The sequence below is a fragment of the Rhinatrema bivittatum genome, chromosome 3 (genome assembly GCF_901001135.1).
Source record: "Rhinatrema bivittatum chromosome 3, aRhiBiv1.1, whole genome shotgun sequence".
Classification (NCBI taxonomy): Eukaryota; Metazoa; Chordata; class Amphibia; order Gymnophiona; family Rhinatrematidae; genus Rhinatrema; species Rhinatrema bivittatum.
In genome coordinates, this window is record NC_042617.1 from 280664976 (window position 1) to 280683385 (window position 18410).

The window sequence follows — 18410 nt, forward strand, 5'->3', positions numbered from 1 at the left end:
CATAGGCACTATAGTAAGTCTCTCTCTCTCTCTCTCTCTCTCTCTCTCTCTCTCTCTCTCTCTCTCTCTCTCTCTCTCTCTCTCCCTCTCTCTCCCCCTCCCCCTCCCCCTCCCCCTCCCCCTCCCTCGAAACAGGCTGTCTGGGACTATCGTGGATGGCGGTAGTCCTTTGCAGTCCCTAACGCGAGGTTGGAGTTGTAGTTATTAGCCGCGCTAACACTGCGGCTGTGTCGCCGCACACGATACACAGGTTCCTGCTTTACATATGCTCCGCCCCCTGAATACCAAATGACTAATTTGCATTCACAAATCGCGTTAACAGCTGTTAACGCGATTTGCGAATTTATCGCACGCGGTAAAGTGCTTGGAAAATGAGGCCCTAAGACACTAAAGATGTGCTATAAAAAGGGCAAATATTCTTAATAGTTACCTACTGTAAATCCAGTTATCAACGGTTAGCGTGGCAGCGTTAGCAAAACTAGAGGAGGAAATATTTCCCACCGAGATACATAAATTATCCGTCTAAATGGAAAATGTGGCATATTCAACCACTTATCTATCTAAACCAGTGGTTCTCAACCTTTTTTCTGTCGGGACACACCTGATAGATGGTTCTCACATGCATGACACTGAACCCATGATCATCACAGGGCTAGATGTAAAAGTACAGTTTGCATCCACGGGAACCCCCCTGACCCACAATAATGGAACCGGCCAGGTCCAACCTAGCTTGGTGGCCAAGCCCTGAACACTTGTCCCAGGGGGTGGATCTGGAGGTCCCTCAGTGGACTATTGTGATGACAGATGCCAGTCTTTCCGGCTGGGGAACAGTTTGCCAGTCTCAGGCAGTGCAAGACCAATGGACGCAGCAGGAAGCACAATGGTCCATCAATTGTCTCGAAACCAGGGTTGTACGGTTGGCCTTGCAGAAGTTCTTGCCTCTGGTTCATAGTCTGTCGGTGAGAGTGCTCTCCGACAATGCAACGATGGTAGCATACATCAACCGGCAGGGAGGAACAAAGAGCCGTCCTGTAGCTGCGGAGGCGGACGAGCTCATGGCCTGGGCAGAAATTCATCTGCTCAGGATAGCAGCTTTGCACATTGCCGGGGTAGACAACGTGCAGGCTGATTTTCTTAGCCGTCAGAGATTGGATCCCAGAGAATGGGAGCGGTCCGATTAGGTGTTTACGTTGATATCTCATTGGTGGGGGATTCCCTGTTTGGATCTACTGGAGACTTGTGGGAATGCCAAGGCGCCGCACTTCTTCAGCTGAAGAAGAGAACACAGAGCGGAAGTGGTGGACGCTCTTGTCCTCCCATGACCTCACGACATTCTACTCTATGCATTCCCTCCTTGGCCTCTGGTAGGCAGGGTCTTGAGAAGGATAGAAGCCCATCCAGGAAAGGTGGTGCTAGTGGCTCCAGAATGGCCACTGAGGCCGTGGTTCACGGATCTCCTCAACCTTGCAGTGGATGGACCGAATCTCCTGCAGCAGAGTCCAGTATTTTTTGACCATGTGGATCGCTTTTGTCTAGCGGCTTGGCTTTTGAGAGGCGGCAGTTGAGAAAGAAGGGGTATCCAGATTCGGGAATTTCCACTCTTTTGCGGGCTCGTAAAACTTCCACCTCTCTTACGTATGTCCGAGTCTGGAAGGTTTTTGTTACGACTGTCGCTGCCCGACGTCTCCACTCCGCCCTCCTTACCTCTTTGGCGACTCCTCCTGCGGTTGACGGATGTTTGGCTGCCACAGGTCTGCCTGCCGTCCTCTCCGGCGTCCCCAGTCCAGCTTGGGCGCTGCCTCCTGCCATGCTGTCCAGTTGCCTTAGGGCGCGCACACCGTGCGGCCCTGCTTAAAGTACCTTCTTTGGCGTGAACCTCAGGGGCATCCCCCTGTGATGACGTCACGCATCCTGGATACAAATAGCCTACGCGTTTGCTAGCCATTGAGTTAGCAAAGGTCTCCTAACGGATGGGATTCGCTCTCCGTACCTAGCTACTCTGCCTCCACTATTGGACTACTCTATTTGGGGTACCCGCCCCTCGGGGGCCTCTCTCTCTCTCTTCTCTTTCAGGTCGCTGTCTGGAACCAGTACTCGCTTCTCGAGGGCCCATGTTCCTGGACTCGCTACCTGGACTTCTCTTCTGCCTGGAAGACAGCGCTGCCTTTACCAACAGTGAGTTACCATCTACCACTCTCAGAGCTGTTCTCTGGTACCAGGTACTCACTCCTCGAGGGCCTGCCTTTACTTCAGCTCCTGTGCTCCATACCGAGAGACCGCTGTGTGAGTACTATACCAACGAGGCTCTATTCCTGAACCCTGCATATATTGTTTGTACTTACGATCTCAGTTTCTCTCCATTACAGCACAGCAATTGTGGGATCGCTGTTCCAGAGCCTGAGGGACTACAAGCCCAGATGGGCTATATTCCTGCTCACTACCACCACCTCTGGTGGCTCCTCAATACTGTTTAATGAAAGATCTAACTGTGTGTGTGTCCTAAAGCTGAGCCTGACCTGTGGCCCCTCATGGGACTTCCCCCCGTGGGCATGGTCAGCAGCTTCAGAGTCCAGGGGTCCACCCAAATCCTTACAAACAATAACAGTTTTTGACTCTTGGTGTAGTAGGTCGAATGTTTCCCCTAGGCAGACCTCGATAGTCCACATTCTAGCAAGAGGGTTTGGTGAAGGGGCTAGCTTTCAGTTCTCTAAGGGTTCAAGTGGCGGCGTTAGGCTGTTTGTCCATCCTGGAGTTTGAATTTGGTCCTTAGGACGTTATGTGAACCTCCTTTTGAACAACTCAAATGCATCACTCTGAAGGATCTTCCGCTCAAAACGGTGTTTTTGATAGCTATTTGCTCAGCTCGGAGAGTTTCGGAAATTCAGGCTCTATCTTGTCGCAAACCTTTTCTTAGGTTTTCCGATTTTGACGTTTCTCTTAGAACCGTGCCGTCCTTCCTGCCTAAGGCTGTATCGGCTTTTCACATGAACCAGTCCGTGGAGTTGCCTGCATTCCCGGATTTGGATCAGAATTCTCCACATGCTGATGAATTGAAGCGTTTGGATGTCAAGCTGATGCGTTACTTGGAGGTCACTAATGATTTTCACTATTGGATCACCTTTCTGTCTTGTGGAGTGGTCCCAGGAAAGAGCATAAAGCTTCCAAGGCTACTATTGCCTGATGGTTGAAGGATGCTATTGCTTCAACGTACATATGTTACCACTTTAATTCTGCTTTGATATTGTTTATACTGAAGGGGGCTGCAGGTGGCGCATCCTACTTACAAGGGTGCCCTTCAAGTTTTTTGTCTCCATCTGCTAGAAGGGAGGCATAACCCAGCAGTCTGGGCTGATCCGTGGTACTACAGGAACGAAAATTCAGGTAAGAACCAATTTTCCTATTTAGTCCGGGTCTTTTCACCGTAGTTCTCATCTTTAAACAGCACACGATTGTAGATTAGACTTCTGCTTATAGACAAGATACAAGACTTCTACACTTTAATGGGACAATAAAACATGAATACACAAAGGGAAGAACTCACAGGTCTGCTCTAGAATCCCAAACTTTCCTTTGGCCTCCGTGCCATCTAAATGCAGGGAACACCCTCCAGGTGTTCCAGTACTGCTTTGGAATCCCCTGAGGATCAATCCAGATCCTCAGGCTGTCTTTAGTCTGAAGTTGGCTCTCTCTGAGCCGTTCTGTGCACAAAACACCAGCCCCAAACCAAGCGGACTCCAATTCAAAACCAGCAAATATACGTTTCTTTCCCCTGACAATCTGGTTTGATGGGCGCAGAAGAAACATCATGAATGTGCTCTTATCGGTTGATGCCGAAAAGGCATTTGACTGGGTGCACTTGGGCTTTATGTTTAATGTTTCTTTATCTAGCCCTTACTCCCTTATTTCTCAGATTGACAATTTTGTATTTCCTCTCGCTTTTTACAATAAGCAAACAAGTCAAAAGTTTAGGCATTGCCTTAGACAGCATCCTCTCATTCAAGCCTCAAATCAAACAGGTGATAAGACAAGGCTTTTTCAGACTCTGTCTACTCACCAGTCTCAAACTTTTTTTTTCCTTTTGAATTTTGCACAGTACTTCAAGCCTGTATGTTTCCCATCATTGATTTTTACAACACTCTCTACATTGGTCTCCCATCCTCCACCTTACGGTCCATTCAGTTACTCCTTAATTCAGCGGCTCGGCTCCTGTCAGGTGATAAGCGGAATGATCGCATCACACCTACTCTGATTAATCTTCATTGGTTATCCATTGCTGAACGCATTAAGTATAAACTTGGCATGATATTATATAAACTTATTAATGACGAATCCTGCCCCTGGGCAAATTCTTTGCTCAAGTTTTATCAACCAGCAGGGACTGTGGAGTTTGGAGGAGGTGAGGAGGTCATCGGCCCTGCACTTCCCTGAAGCTTTCTTACCATCTGACTTCATCGGGGCCCTGGTTCCAGCTGAGCCCGAGGCGTCCTGACGTCATTTCCGGTGGACGCCGGGAGGAGCCCTTAAAAACGGGCCTGCAGCAGCGCGTGGCTTTGTAAAATTGCTATCTTGTGGAAAGTTTTCCTTTTTTCTTCATGAGGACTATCCCATCTTCTCAATAACCCTCATCCCTTAAGGGAGGAATTAAGTCAAGCGGTTTTGATACAGCTGAACTTAGGTTGATCTTATTATCCTGGAATTTATTTTTGATTTTCTCTTCTAAAAAAGTATGCCTCATAAAAGGAATGGCAAGGTGAGGATCTTTCCCTCAGAGTCCTCTCTTCCGTTAGATCAACGGGTGATCGCAGACTTCGCTGTATCTGATATACTGTGGGTAAGCCCTGCTGGCGGAGCAAGCAAAGGAGGAGTGCTGTTCTCGCCTGGGGAAATATCTCTTACATCGCCAGATCCTAGGACGCCGCTGTTGAATGCGCCTGGAAGTGACACTGCTGTTTGGGGGAAATTGGATGTTTCTGTCATTCCTCCTGCTGAAGGAAGCATTGGACTAACTCAGGCTGGAGGCTCTGATAAAAATCCCTCGTGGGATCTACTCCTAGTGAGTGGAGGAGCAGCTGGGGGAGCTTTTTCATCAGCTCCCCTTGGAAAAGGGTAATTATTCCCTGGACTTGAACCATCTGGAAATCAAGCTGCACCAGTCCCTTCTATTGCTATTACCAGACCAGCAGTGGTAATGTTAGACTCACTCTGGGACCTGACAGCGGGTCTCCTACAGGTCTCCAAGGAACAGTGCCAGCGACTGGAGAATGTTTCAATGAGACTAGATTCTGTTGCCAGAGATCATCAAAAGATATTGTCAGAACATTCCTCAACTATGCAAGCATTGGGATGTGATATTAAGAATTTGCAAATAGTTAATGCTTCCTTGATACGAGAGCGTTTAGCTACTATCAGAAGAATTGAATCCTTGGAAAATCATTCCCGAGGTCTGAATTTAAAACTTATTAATTTTCCTAAAGTTTCTGGTGTACCTGTAATTGCTATAGTGAGGAAATATTTTATGGATATATTACAAATTTCTGCGGAAAAAGTTCCAGCTTTAACTAAACATATGTTTATTCCGTTTCTACAAAAAAAAGAACAAGCTTTGATCTCTGCTAAAGCAATAGATATATCTAATCTGACTGCGTTTTTGGAAAATTCTACAGAGGAGGTGCTTGAAAGAGCTACACTTCCGATATCTTATTTTTTTTTCTCAGGATTTTAAAAAAGTTAGTTATGAAGCACTACTTCCAACATCTTAATGTTTTTTTCTATGGAGGTCCGGATGTTTCCTGACTTTGCTAAACCAACACAAGAGCGACGCAAAGCTTTTTTGCGTATGTTTTGGATGTTGGTGCAAATTTTCTTCTACGAGATCCTTGAAAGTGGGTTCTTAAGATGAATAATAATACTTTTATTTTCTTTAGTCCAGACCAACTGCAAAATTTTTTGGAGGCCAAAAGAACCCCTGTTCAATAACCCAGAGTAATTCCAAGGCAATAATAATAATGGGGAATTCTTAAAACTGCTTTTTCCTTTTATTGTAGAATATGTAATAATATCCTCTAAATTTCTAGTTGCCCCTTAAAGTCAAGCTGATTTGTGTAACCAGTATGGAGATAAATGTATCTTTTTTGTTTTTTGATTACATAATTCTTTTTTCTTTATTTGTTGTCCCAATGTTGCTTTACAAAGATCTTTTTGCTTTGTAATATTTTTTTTAAACTTATAAATTAAAAAAAGAAAAAACTTTATTCAACCAGCACATTCTCTACGCTCTTCAGAGTAGCCTCCTTGAAGTTCCCTCACCAAAAATGGCACGCCTTCACATTACATGTGAATGCTCCTTCTCTGTAGCAGGACCTGAATTTTGGAACTCACTCCCTTTTGAAATGCGGGAGTCACTCTATAAAAAATTTCAGAACTCTTCTAAAAGCTTTTCTGTTCAGACTTGCTTATTTTTAATTTGAAGTCCATTCTTATCGCATTTTTGTTTTATGTTGCATTATGATTTTATATTGTTCTTTTTATTGCTTTTATGTATGCTTTATTCATGCTTGTAACTTTTGCAAATCACCTAGACCACTTGTGCTCTAGGCGATCATAAATTCAATAAAATCTAAAATGTAAATGTTTTACAAGACTCTTTAGTCACACCCAGAGGCCAGAATAAAAGTTAATGATCAATATTCGGATTCCTTTCTGTTTGGCAGTTGTACAAGGCAGGGCTGTCCTCTGTTGCCACTTTTATTTGCTTTGGTGATGGAATCATGAGCCAAGAGGGTCTGACAAGTGGGAGATATTTATGAGATTAGGGTGGTACATACAGTCTTCAAAATATCCCTTTTTGCAGATGATATCCTCTTCACTATTACCACACCTTTTTTTACCCTGCCAGTTCCAATGAAGCAATTGAAATTTTATGGGAAAGTTTCTTGGTTCAAAGTTTAACAGAGGAAGTTGACATTATTAAATGTTAAACTTCCAGATGATCAGGTGGGCAGATTAAAGGATGCCTTCCCCTTTACATGGGCCTGTGAAAGCCTAAAGGTATTTAAGAATACAGCTAGGGGCGGACTGGCAAAATTTGTTCCAATTAAACTTTCCTCCTTTGATGTCTAAATCAGTGAAGGATTTAAAGTCTTGGATGCCCTATGAATTTTCTTGGCTTGGAAGAATTGCAGCTGTCAAAATGACGAAACTAGTTAGGTGGAATTATCTATTTCAAACACTGCCTATAGCTATACCAGATACCTTTTTGAAATTACTTCAGCAAAGCTTTTATCTGGAGGCATAGACCTCCGTGTGTCTTCAGGAAGATTATGTTACAGAAAAAGATTGATGGGGGTTTGACCGTTCCTAATTTTAAATATTATGAAGTAGCAAAACATATGGCCTTATGCATGTGGCAATGTATTGGCCCATACAAACAGTGGGGATATATGGAACAAGCTATCCATGTAGGAGCCCCTTGAATGGGTTAATTTGAGGATCCACAATGAAAAGGGGGGTGATCTGGAAGCATTACCAACTCTTTTACTGCATTATCTCTCTAGTTATGGAAAGCTTATAGAGATTATTCCCCTCTAACTCCTCTTTAGTTATAACCAGGATTTTGCACCTGGGGCTACATCTTCTAAATCTTCTGTTTTTCAATGATGGGGCCTGTTGGGACTCAGACACTTGGATTGCTTTTTTCAGGATAAAAAAAAAAAATTCTCTCTTTTGAGGATCTCGACCTGAGATATGGCTTACTGGATCACTTTGTGTGTATTCAGACGTGACATTTCTTACTCAACCAGACAGACGTTTCCAGATCCTTCTGCATTTGAGATGATTTGCAGAGAATAGTTATAAACTCCTCTTGCAGTGCTGTCTGACACCTGCTGGGCTGCAGAGCAAACCTATCGGACACTTACTGGCATCAGTGTGACCGGGGGGGGGGGGTCCTTTTATCATATCTGGTGGAAATGCATTCATCTCCAATCTTTATGGAGTGAAATGCAACAACTGACTGAGGAGATGCTGTCCGTGAATGTTCCCAAAGATCCCAAACTTTTTCTTCTCTCTCTATTCCCCGATACACCTACAAAAAATATAAACTTGCTGGCCCGGATTATTTTTTCTGCTACATGGGAACTTGCAGCCCACAGGAGGAAGGTTTTTGCATCCTCGATTCCAATATTAACTAAATGAATCTAGTCTGTATTTTACATGGAAAAAATTAACTGCTCCTTGTGAGGATTTACTCACCTTTTTGAATGGGAGAGACCCATTTAGTAGACGATGCCAAAAACGACTTGACCCACTGGTTGTTTTGATATTACAATATTTATGCTACTGCTGCTCTGTTATGCTATATGATATATATGTATAATGATGAAAGCTTATGGGGAGGGAAGGGTCATGGGCAGGTCAATCCCAAATATTTGAAAACCTTGAACCTTGTATTTGCCTGTTTCATACTGCTGGGTTTTGTTTTTTGTTTTTTTTTTGGAATATAGACATTGTTGTTGTCTTGTCTAATAACAGTTGATGGTTCAATAAAGACAAATTTGGAAAAAATAAGATGTAGGTGAGAGTTGCAAGACGTGAGAGAAGCTTGGGAACAGTGAGAAGAGATAGTAATGAAGAGAAGAGAGAGAGATGGAAGCTGAGAAAAAGGAGAAAGGACAGGACTTGGATCCCTGGTGGTGGGCTAGTGGCAGCTAGGATAGAAACAGCCTCATGCCCCTGCCACTCAGGTGCACATAGTACAAGCCCAATAGGAGGGCACATCCACACACCTCCTGGAAACAGTACCTGCTGGACCCATTTTATATGGGGGGGGGGGGGGAAGGGTGACGACAGGGGCAGCGGGCTACACTTTTATTATGGATAAAGTGGGCACCGGGGGTAGGAAAATAAGTACTGGACATCAGAGCCACAGGGGAGGAGGGGAGCAGATAATCATGGGGTGGGGGTGAGGGTGATGGGAAGGCACATTTTCACCAAAGCTGCTCAGCGGTTAACTGTCTAAGCTTATTTTAGGATACATTTCAACCACAATCTAGAAAGCTAGGCCAGGACTAATAATTAGCCTAGTCAGCCTTCTTTTCAGTTACCTGCTATTGGTTGGATATTTTTCAGCTGTTTCAAAAGCTGCTGGTAAAAATTGGAAATATATATATATATATATATATATATATATATATAATGCTCTAAGACTATTTCACTTGGCAACTTTATTTAGCAACTGTTGCACAGCAGAAACTGCCACATTTCTTTTGTAAGTTGTTTAAACAATTTTATCACTCATAAAAACTGCCAAATGTTGCGATGGTGGCTACCAAGAGCAAGAACTGGCATTTACTTTTCAGACTCACATGAATTCTCTCAGAACACGGTCATGTTGCATCTTGTCTTGCCATGTAGTGTAATAGAATTTTCTACTACTACTGAGGGGTTTTTTTTTTGTCATGATATGGCTATAACCTGTTCTATCTATTGTTATTTTGTCTTTCTTTAAATCTTCAGTGGCATCTAGCTTTATGTTTTCCATCTATGATTAAACATGTAACTGTTTCCACTATGTACTGTCTTCGTTTTCCTTGTCTACAGATCATTCAACCTGCTCTCCGAAGAATCTATCCTTCAGTCCAGTTTCTCCACCGGTGGGTAAAGCCGTTCATGCCCTGAGGTGAGTGCTGGGACCAGTCTTTTCCCCATCTGGAGCAGAAGTTCAGAATTACAACCCCACCCAACTTGCTGTGCGGAGTTTCAGGTTTTCCTTTTTTTTATGGAACAGTGCTTTATCTATTTAACAACATCTAAAATATATTAATATGAACATTAATAAAACATTATCCTGCACACAAGCAACAGCACATGCTTTTCCGTGGCATGCAACATAAAACTGCTCTTGATGGCATGGGACACAGTAAGACAGGAGATGATAGCAGAAAGAGACCAATTAAGGCATCCAGTCTGCCCAGTTATTCGTGTCAACACTGCAAGGATCTATCCCAGCTGACAGCCACAGAAGCATGGCCAGTTGTAGGATATGTTGCCCTAACCAAGACAGTTTGAGGTTTTTTTTCCTCGTTTGTTCTCTACTGACCTGGACAAATGAGCATTCAACACTCAAACTTAAATCAACACCCTCCTGCCCCATGTCCCCACTCCTCCTGTGTTTTACCACCAAGCTTTGTAATAAATCAAAACAGCTGCCCAAACATCTGGTATCCAGCCCCCGTCAGCCCTCTGGTACTGACCCAGTTGGCTTCTGGAGAGCTGCAGCCAGCTGGTACCAACCTGGCTACCCCTTGCATAGCCAGCAGTGCCACTAGATTGTGCTTTCTTTACCTGACCCTTATTGTTTTGTCTTATCACCTTGCTGGACAGCACATGGCCATCACCAACCTGCCAGCACTGACCCATTTGGTTTCAGGGCAGCTGGAGCCTGCTGGTTCCTACACAGCCGTCCCATAGACTGCAGTACAGCTTGGCTGTGCTTCCTTTCTCCACCCTTTGATTTCTTATTACCTCTCCCCTTTGACCCTGCTCTTAAGGGAGCGATGGGTGGGGTTGATTGTAATTACACAACCTCCCAACCCCATTCCTATTACTTCCCTCTATATCTGTCTTACGCTTTCTTGAACTCCGTCAGAGTAATGGTTTCCACCTCCTTCGCTGGTAGATTATTCCAGTCATCTACCACTTTCAGTGAAGAACTATTTTCTCATGTTTTCTCTGAGCCTTCCTCCCACCAACTTCATATCATGACTCCTCATCCTTGAAATTATTTTTCTATGGAAATGTGCCCCTTCTTTTGCTTTGTTGAACCCTGCCAAATATTTGAAAAAAAGACAGAGCTGTGAACAGTGAGCATGCAATGCATTAAAAAACTGAACTGTGATGCATATAAATAAAATCCCAGTACACAGCACCTGTGACACCGGCAATTCCAGGCAGACGAATAAAATAAATGAAAGCAAATGTGCAAAGAGTGTACAGACTACCTGGATAATGTATGTATTTGTAAGCATTTGACATTCTGCCTTTCCCTTGGTAGGCCCAAGTCAGATTACATAGTATAATAAAGCACTGAGTGCATAAGCAATGGATACTGAACCATGCTGTATAATGAGCAAAATGCTAAGGAAAATAGCCCTGGGGTGACGGTCTAGAACCTACTAGAGTTGATCTATTGCCGCCTTGTCCCTCCCAAGCTCTCCATGAGCTACTGGAAAACTTGGGAATCCACAAACTAACCCCCCTCCTCTTGGAAGTCAGGTGAAAGGGTGCCCTGCTCGGTCTCCCATAACGGAACAATGAGGCTGACGGGTCAGTCTTGAAAAACACAAAAAGACAAGATCACAGCAAACTAAAAAGCCACTTTAACTGGACACCCTCATCCTCACAGCACAAACCAGACCCAACCTTAAACTTCACTCACACTTAAGGGAAAACCCATGGACACTTACTGGAGCTGGCAGGAGGATGTCAGGGGACCCCGTATTGGTCCGGGCAGACCAGCTGTTGGAAGCCTGGCAGTCAAAGGGTGGCAGCTGAGGAGGCGCTGTGGCCACGTCAGCCCTGTCAGGCAACGAGCAGCAGCACGGGATGTCAGCGGTAATTATACTCTGCAGGGCCACGGCAAGCACCAGTATGAATCATGTGCTGTACCTCGCTTTGAGTACTTCAGCAGTAAAACGAGTTATACATTTCTTTTAATAAAATAAGTATTTAAAAAGGGACCATGTCTCACCTGGCACAACTGAAAGCCATCCTGTGCCTATTTCTCACTGCGAATGTGAAAAGCAGCCTTTAATAAAAGGAACGGGGAAAAGTCTGGCAGCAGTCACTCTTCAGGCTCCAGACGTGTCAGTCCTTTATTGTGTGCATCTCATGCTTGACTGCATGTCTGAGGGCACACAGCACCCCTCTATAGAGCTGATAGTGGAAGGTGAGAAGGGCTGGTTGCTTTCCCATGGTTGGTGATGGAGGTGGTGGGCAGGGTCCCCCAGGTCCCGATAGGAGTAGGATCTATGAAGGTAGAGCCCCCTCCCCTGTATGAATGCAGGTGGGGGTGGGCAAGAGCCCTGTGCAGAATCCTGCAGGGTTAAGTGCTGCAGCCACAGAGCCCTAATGTGGGGCGAGATGATGCTCTATTTCCTGCAGCCCCTACCCTCACCGTCCTGTGTTAAAGCGCTCAGTATCGCTGTGAATGTCAGGCCCCAAAAGCAGTATAGACGTTGATTTATGAATAGTTAGAGTAACAGAAAACTCTGCTTTGCCACTTGAGCTGCCACTTTGACAAGTTTATGGGCAGGAGAAGCATGCACAGATGAAGAAGGTAGAGTGGAGTCACAGCAAGAAGTTTTATTTTGAGGGGATGGGAGTGGGTGTAATGGAATTATTTACATCCTTAGACAGACTCAGGCTAATCAAAGGCTAGGCCTTAGTGGACTCAGTTCTCACATGGATACACACAACATGACCACAACAACTATGACAATAGAAGTGAACATCAAGGGGTAGATAATTCAAAAGAAAATGGATACGCAAGTTAGCTGAATAAAACTTATCCACCTACCTTCCATGGGATATTTAACAGCACGGCTATGCTGCTGAATATCTGCATATTTGGTGCTATTTAGCTGGATAAGTTAAATCTGGCTGTTAGACCCTGCCATAGAGCAGGTTTAACATATTCAGTTAACTTAACTGGATACGTACGAATATCACTACCTATCTGGCTCCAGCCAACTGAATAAGTAGCGCTGCTCCAATCCATTCACTGCTCGCCCACTAGATATCCATCTGACAACTTAGCTGGAGAAGTGACTTATCCGACTAAGTGGCGGCAACTGAACATAGTCTGATAATCAGAGGCCACCACTTAGTTGTGTAAGTCACTACTTATCCAGCCAAGTAGTATTATGACCATCTGTCGCAGACGGCTGCGACTGCGTCCACTTATGTCTTGTGCTGCCCTTCTTCCCTCTCCGGGCCTGCTCGTGGCGGGTGCTAGCCTCTGCCGCCGCACGCCTCAAAATTCCTCCTGGCGGCCGGGACGCCGCCGCCACACACGCAGACTCTGGGCCTTCCTAGGCACGTGTGTGTGCGCCACCGGGCCCTCCTTTGAAGACTCTACGACGGGAACCTCAGGGGCATCCCCGACTGATGACATCACTTGGTCAGGGTTCTTAAGCACCACCTTCGCCCCTTGCTAGCTGGCTTGGCAACGAGTTCCATTGCTACTGTGCTTGCTCCTGTCTCCTCGGACCTGTGGTGGCTGTCTCTGATCTACCTTGGACTCTGGCTCAGGTACCCGCTCCTCGGGGGCCTGCTCGCGCTCCTATCAGAGACCTGGTCTCTTGGCTTCCCCTGCTCCTCGGGCTAGCCCTGTGCCTTCCAGAGGTCCTACCCACCGGTCTCCCTGCTCCTCGGAGTTGCCTTTGCCTCACTACTTTGGACACTCTTCTCCGTGCTTCCCCGCTCTTCTGGGCAGTGCCTACATTCTACACCAGAGACTATGTTGAGAGGGGGGAAAATGTTAATTGTTTAATATTTCATTGAAGGGGGGCATCACGTGGATCTATGAAGGGTGATATTAATCCTCAAAGGAAGAAGGGGGGAGGAGGAGGGAGCGGGAGGGCAAGGGCACAAGAGAGAGAAAGTAAGGGAACTGACAGAGAGGTTTGGGGGGTAGCTGTGGGGTGTCTGCAGCACCTGTGGTGTTCTGTAATAGACCAGCATGTGCAAAGCTCAATGGGGGGAGGTGGCGAAGGTGGGGCGCTGCGTTTTATCCATTGTACTGAGTTAATCTTCTGTGGATAATAATTTCATGGCAGGTGAACTTAAATTGACGTCCTGGAATGTTAAAGGGTTGAAAACGTTTCATAAGAGGAACCGCTTACTGCAAGATGCAGTTAATGTTAAGTAGATATATTACTTTGTCAGGAAACACATTAAAAAAAAAAAAAAAAAAATATGAAAGATTATTAACTTCGCAGCATTTCCCTTTTCAGTACTTTGCGGCAGCCACATCCCAGAGTAAATATTGTGGAGTGGGGATTCTCTTCTCCAAACACCTGTCAGTGGATGTCCTATCCATAGTTAGAGATCAAGAAGGCAGGTACATCATAAGCAAGTTTCGAATAGGCACGAAACTGTACACATTAGTTAATGTTTACGCTCCTAACACGGACAAAGAACATTTTTAGAGAAGTTGTCCAAAGTTTTACCCCAATGGGCAGAAGGGTCTCTCATTATAGGTGGAGATTTTAATTTAACTAGGTATCTTTTCTAGATACTAGTGGGGGCGGCGGAACACAGTCACAGGCGCATAGGAAGAGTCTGAAAGCCCTCAGGCGGGACTGGAATTTGGTGGACATCTGGCACCTCTCTCACCCCACAGAAAGAGCTTATACTTTTTATTCAAAGGCACATCCGACGTACTCATGGACTGACATGTTTTTGGTAGACAGAGCTCAGGTCAATCATGTGCAAGCCTCGGACATTGAGGCTATAACATGGTCTGACCATGCGGCTATCTGGCTCACATTAAAGGGAGTGGGTGGACAGGGTGGAGAAAGATACTGGAGGCTTAATGAGAGCCTTTTAGATGATAGTCAGTTTGGGGATCAATTGCGTCAAGAGATGGAACAATTTTTGCATGAAAATTAAACAGGGGACGTCTCTCCAAATGTAGTTTGGGATTGTTTCAAGGCGATAGTGAGGGGAAAATTGATAGCTAGGGCTTCATTTCTGAAGAGGGATAATATCGCCATGACATTAAGTCGGAGGGTGTACAGAAAAGCAGATTTTTCTGCTTCTCTGTACACTTCCCCGGTGCCTGCCGAAATTAACGCCAGCCTTTGGCAGGTGTTAATTTCTGAAAGTAAAATGTGCGGCTTGGCTGCACATTTTACTTTCTGAATCCCGCGGGAATAAATAATAGGTCCATCAACATGCATTTGCATGTTGCGGGCGCTATTAGTTTTGGGGAGGTTGGCCGCGCGTTTTCAACGCGCTATTACCCCTTACTGTATAAGGGGTAAAAATAGCGTGTCAAAAATGCGCACTAACAGTGCGCTCCACCAGAGCGCACTGTACTGTATCGGCCTGTTAGATTGTAAGCCCTCTGGGGATAGGGAAATACCTACAGTACCTGAATGTAATCCACTTTGAAGTGCTGAAAAAAGTGCAAAATGCGGAATATAAAAAAACCTATTTGCATGTACATTTTACACACAACAGGAAATAACTTGTTTGCATAAAACCCTGATTTATACTTGCAAGTCGGTATATTTTACAATATGTGCATGTAACTGAAGTCACCAGTTTGCCAATACCTCTACCAGTTCACCCAGTCCTTCTCCAGGTCATTGAGACCTTCCTAATTCTTCACCCTGAACTCCCTCCAGTTCAATCAGACCTCCCACTCAATCAGTAACAGACAACAGACCCGTCTGATATCAATGGTGCAAGATGTGCACTGATTTTTTTTTTTTTTTAGTTGTTTTCGTTTCGGGTCGTTGTCTGTCAAATTTCGTTTTTATAATGGTTTGGGAGGTAGTTATTTCATGTTTCCTTCATTTTGCAGTTAGTGCGTACTACCTAGTTTTCTCATTTCAGAGTTAGTGCGCCGTAAGAGAACTTAGAGCGCACTAACTGGTAGTTAGCGCACACTAACTAAAAATGTTACCAATAAGTTAAAAAGTATCAATTGGGGGGCAGTTCGGTAGCTAGAGGTATGGTTCTGCATTCCCATTGACTGTCTCCTTTTAAAGAGACTTTCGGGCCGATTCAGTAAAGTCCGTGGAAGAGCAGCGCGCGATACAGTATTCAAATGAGGCCCAGAGGTAGAAACGGGCAAAAGGAGGCGCTAGGGACACAAGTGCGTCCCTAGCGCCTCCTTTTTGACAGGAGCGCTGGCTGTCAGCGGGTTTGACAGCCGACGCTCAATTTTGCTGGCGTCGGTTCTCGAGCCCGCTGACAGTCTCGAGCTCAGAAACCGGACGCCAGCAAAATTGAGCGTCCGGTTTTCGACCCGACAGCCGCTGGCTGAATTCAAATTTTTTTTCTTTTTGTACCCTTCAGGACCTCCGTCTTAATATTGCCATGATATTAAGTCGGAGGGTGCACAGAAAAGCAGTTTTTACTGCTTTTCTGTGCACTTTCCCGGTGCCCAAAGAAATTAGCGCCTACCTTTGGGTAGGCGCTAATTTCTGAAAGTAAAATGTGCGGCTTGGCTGCACATTTTACTGCCTTTTTATTGTGCAGGTACATGGGCGCATGAAACCAAAAATATGCACATATAGTCTGTGTTTATAAAATAACAAGTGCATGAATACAAGCTATTTAAGTGTGTAAAGTTAGCATATATGCATGTAACTCCTTTGAAAATTCACCCCACATAGTACATCCAATTGGCTGGACTGAAGGAGTGCTCTGTTTCTACCTGAGCCACAGGATTTTATGACCACGTTTAAGACATCTGCGAGTCTGGCCCCAAGCCAAGTTCATGTACAGCCTACAGAAGACAGTTGTCATGGCTGACCAGTAGCATTATGCAGTGCTCTGCTTACACAATTACATATATAGATATATAAATAGTAAGGGAGAAGGTCTAGCGTCTGATAATTTAACAACTATCTCTAGGTAATTCAGAAGCCGGCACATTGCGCGTGTGCATTCTTTTTAAATGTCGTACAGTAGGTTACCATTACCAAAGGCTTCCCTGTCAGATGCAGAATGTCCCTCATCAAAGATCTTCCCCTGGCTAAACAAATGACCAGGAATAAACCGCATTTAAACAGTACCCACTCCCGGCAGGCCCCCTCGTTCTGTCTCCAGACAGCAAACCTGTTGTGCAATCTGGATTATGAACTGCAAATACAGCGGCAGCCGGAAAACGGAACCGCCGGCTCACTCCAATTTTCTAATGCATGGAGATATCAGGTTTTTTTTCTCATACTACAGAAATCCAGGCGCTGATGTGCCCCTAATTTCTTATCAAGGGGGTCCGGTCAGGGCTGCCCCTCTCCGTGTATTAATTTAGAAAGGGGGCTCCAGTTGCTCCAACAGCACAGAGAGGTCTCGCTCTTTTGTCTTTCCACACATTCACAGAAAAAAAAAAAAAAGCTTTTCATGTACAAACAAGTTAACCAACATCCACGTCCTTACTTACTGCCCCGGATTGTGGTGAGGGTCGCCGTCAAGTCCCCATTCTCCTCCGAGCTCTTCATTTCTGCGCAGGATCTCGGTCCAGCCCGAGCCGACGCCTCTGGCCACTTGCTGCTGGGAGTCCCACCTCCTGCTGGGGCACCACCAGGATCTCCGGGCTAACAACTGCCCCCTTCTCCTGCCCCACCAGCCGGCTCCTATGGCCAGATCCAGCAGCCCCGGCACGTGTACAGCCCTAATGACAGGCATCGTCCCACCACCTCCAGGCAAGGCAGCAGCAGCAGCAGGAGCTCCCTGTACTCTCGCTCTGCTTCTTTAAAGAGCCGCCGGCGGCCGCTAAGTAGCAAGTTCTTCCCTAGTAGCCCGTGGAAGGGGGCGGAGTCCTTCCCCTGCGCGGGGCCTTTCCCCTGCACAGAATCTTTAGAGAGCCAATCCACAACGGGAAGAGGCGGGGCCAAAAGAAGCAGAGAGCGAGTGGGAGCCGGGGGGGGCGGTCCTCCGACTCGTGTTTTCCGTCCTTCTCTGGCCATGTGCTAGGCGGAGTTAGGCGGTCCTGGGGATCGAGTTCGGTGGGCGCTGTCAGGTTCGGTGTTCTTACACAGGCGAGGCTGACGTTTATTGGTAAGGAGGATTGCATTCTAGCTTGTATGAGGTTCCAGCTTGTATGGTCCCTACCATGGCTGGCAATCCAGCATTGCTGGAGCTATGGCTTCCCCTCCGTTTCTGCTCACCTCCACCTGCCTCCATTTGTGCATGGCAGTGGCTGCCTCCTGTTCTCTGTGGACAAGTTCCCAAAACAGCCACACCAGAGGTTGCTGTCTGCCTCCAAATCTGGGCACGGAGTAGAGGAGTAAGCCTAGTGGTTAGCGCAGCAGGCGACAAACTGAGGAGACCAGGGTTCCAGTCCCACTATTGTGTCTTGTAACCTTAGGCAAGTCACTTTACCCTCCATTGCCTCAGGTACAAACTTATAGGGTCATTCATCAACATGCATTATGGTTACTGCACGTGTGGAACCAAGCTGCTGGCACTAACTTTCAAAAAGGAGATAGAGCAGCTTTTAAATTAGAACAAGGGGAAAGCTGACAGTCACTCAGCAGTGCATGGTTCGGAGAAATGTATCCTTGAAGGATACTAATGAAACAGGAGAGTTAGGGCATCCCAACAGAGAGGTTCCATTAAAAGCAAACATAGTCCATGTGCCTATATGTAAAAAATCACCAAAGCTAATGATTTCC

General features: G+C 45.7%; 1 protein-coding gene across 3 annotated transcripts in view; it reads right to left on the reverse strand.

The window, feature by feature from the left end:
- Positions 1 to 17530, reverse strand: part of GLS2 (glutaminase 2) — a 69329-nt gene extending 51799 nt beyond the window's left edge. Inside the window, exon 1 of one of the 3 annotated variants that reach the window (XM_029594817.1) lies at positions 17177 to 17530. In XM_029594817.1, coding sequence (XP_029450677.1) covers positions 17177 to 17421 — 245 coding nt within the window. In that variant the 5' untranslated portion in view covers positions 17422 to 17530. Of the gene's footprint in view, positions 1 to 4054; positions 4165 to 11462; positions 11482 to 17176 lie in introns of those variants that run through there. The other 2 variants (XM_029594820.1, XM_029594818.1) reach the window with 2 other exon arrangements.
- Between the last annotated feature and the right edge of the window lie 880 nt (positions 17531 to 18410).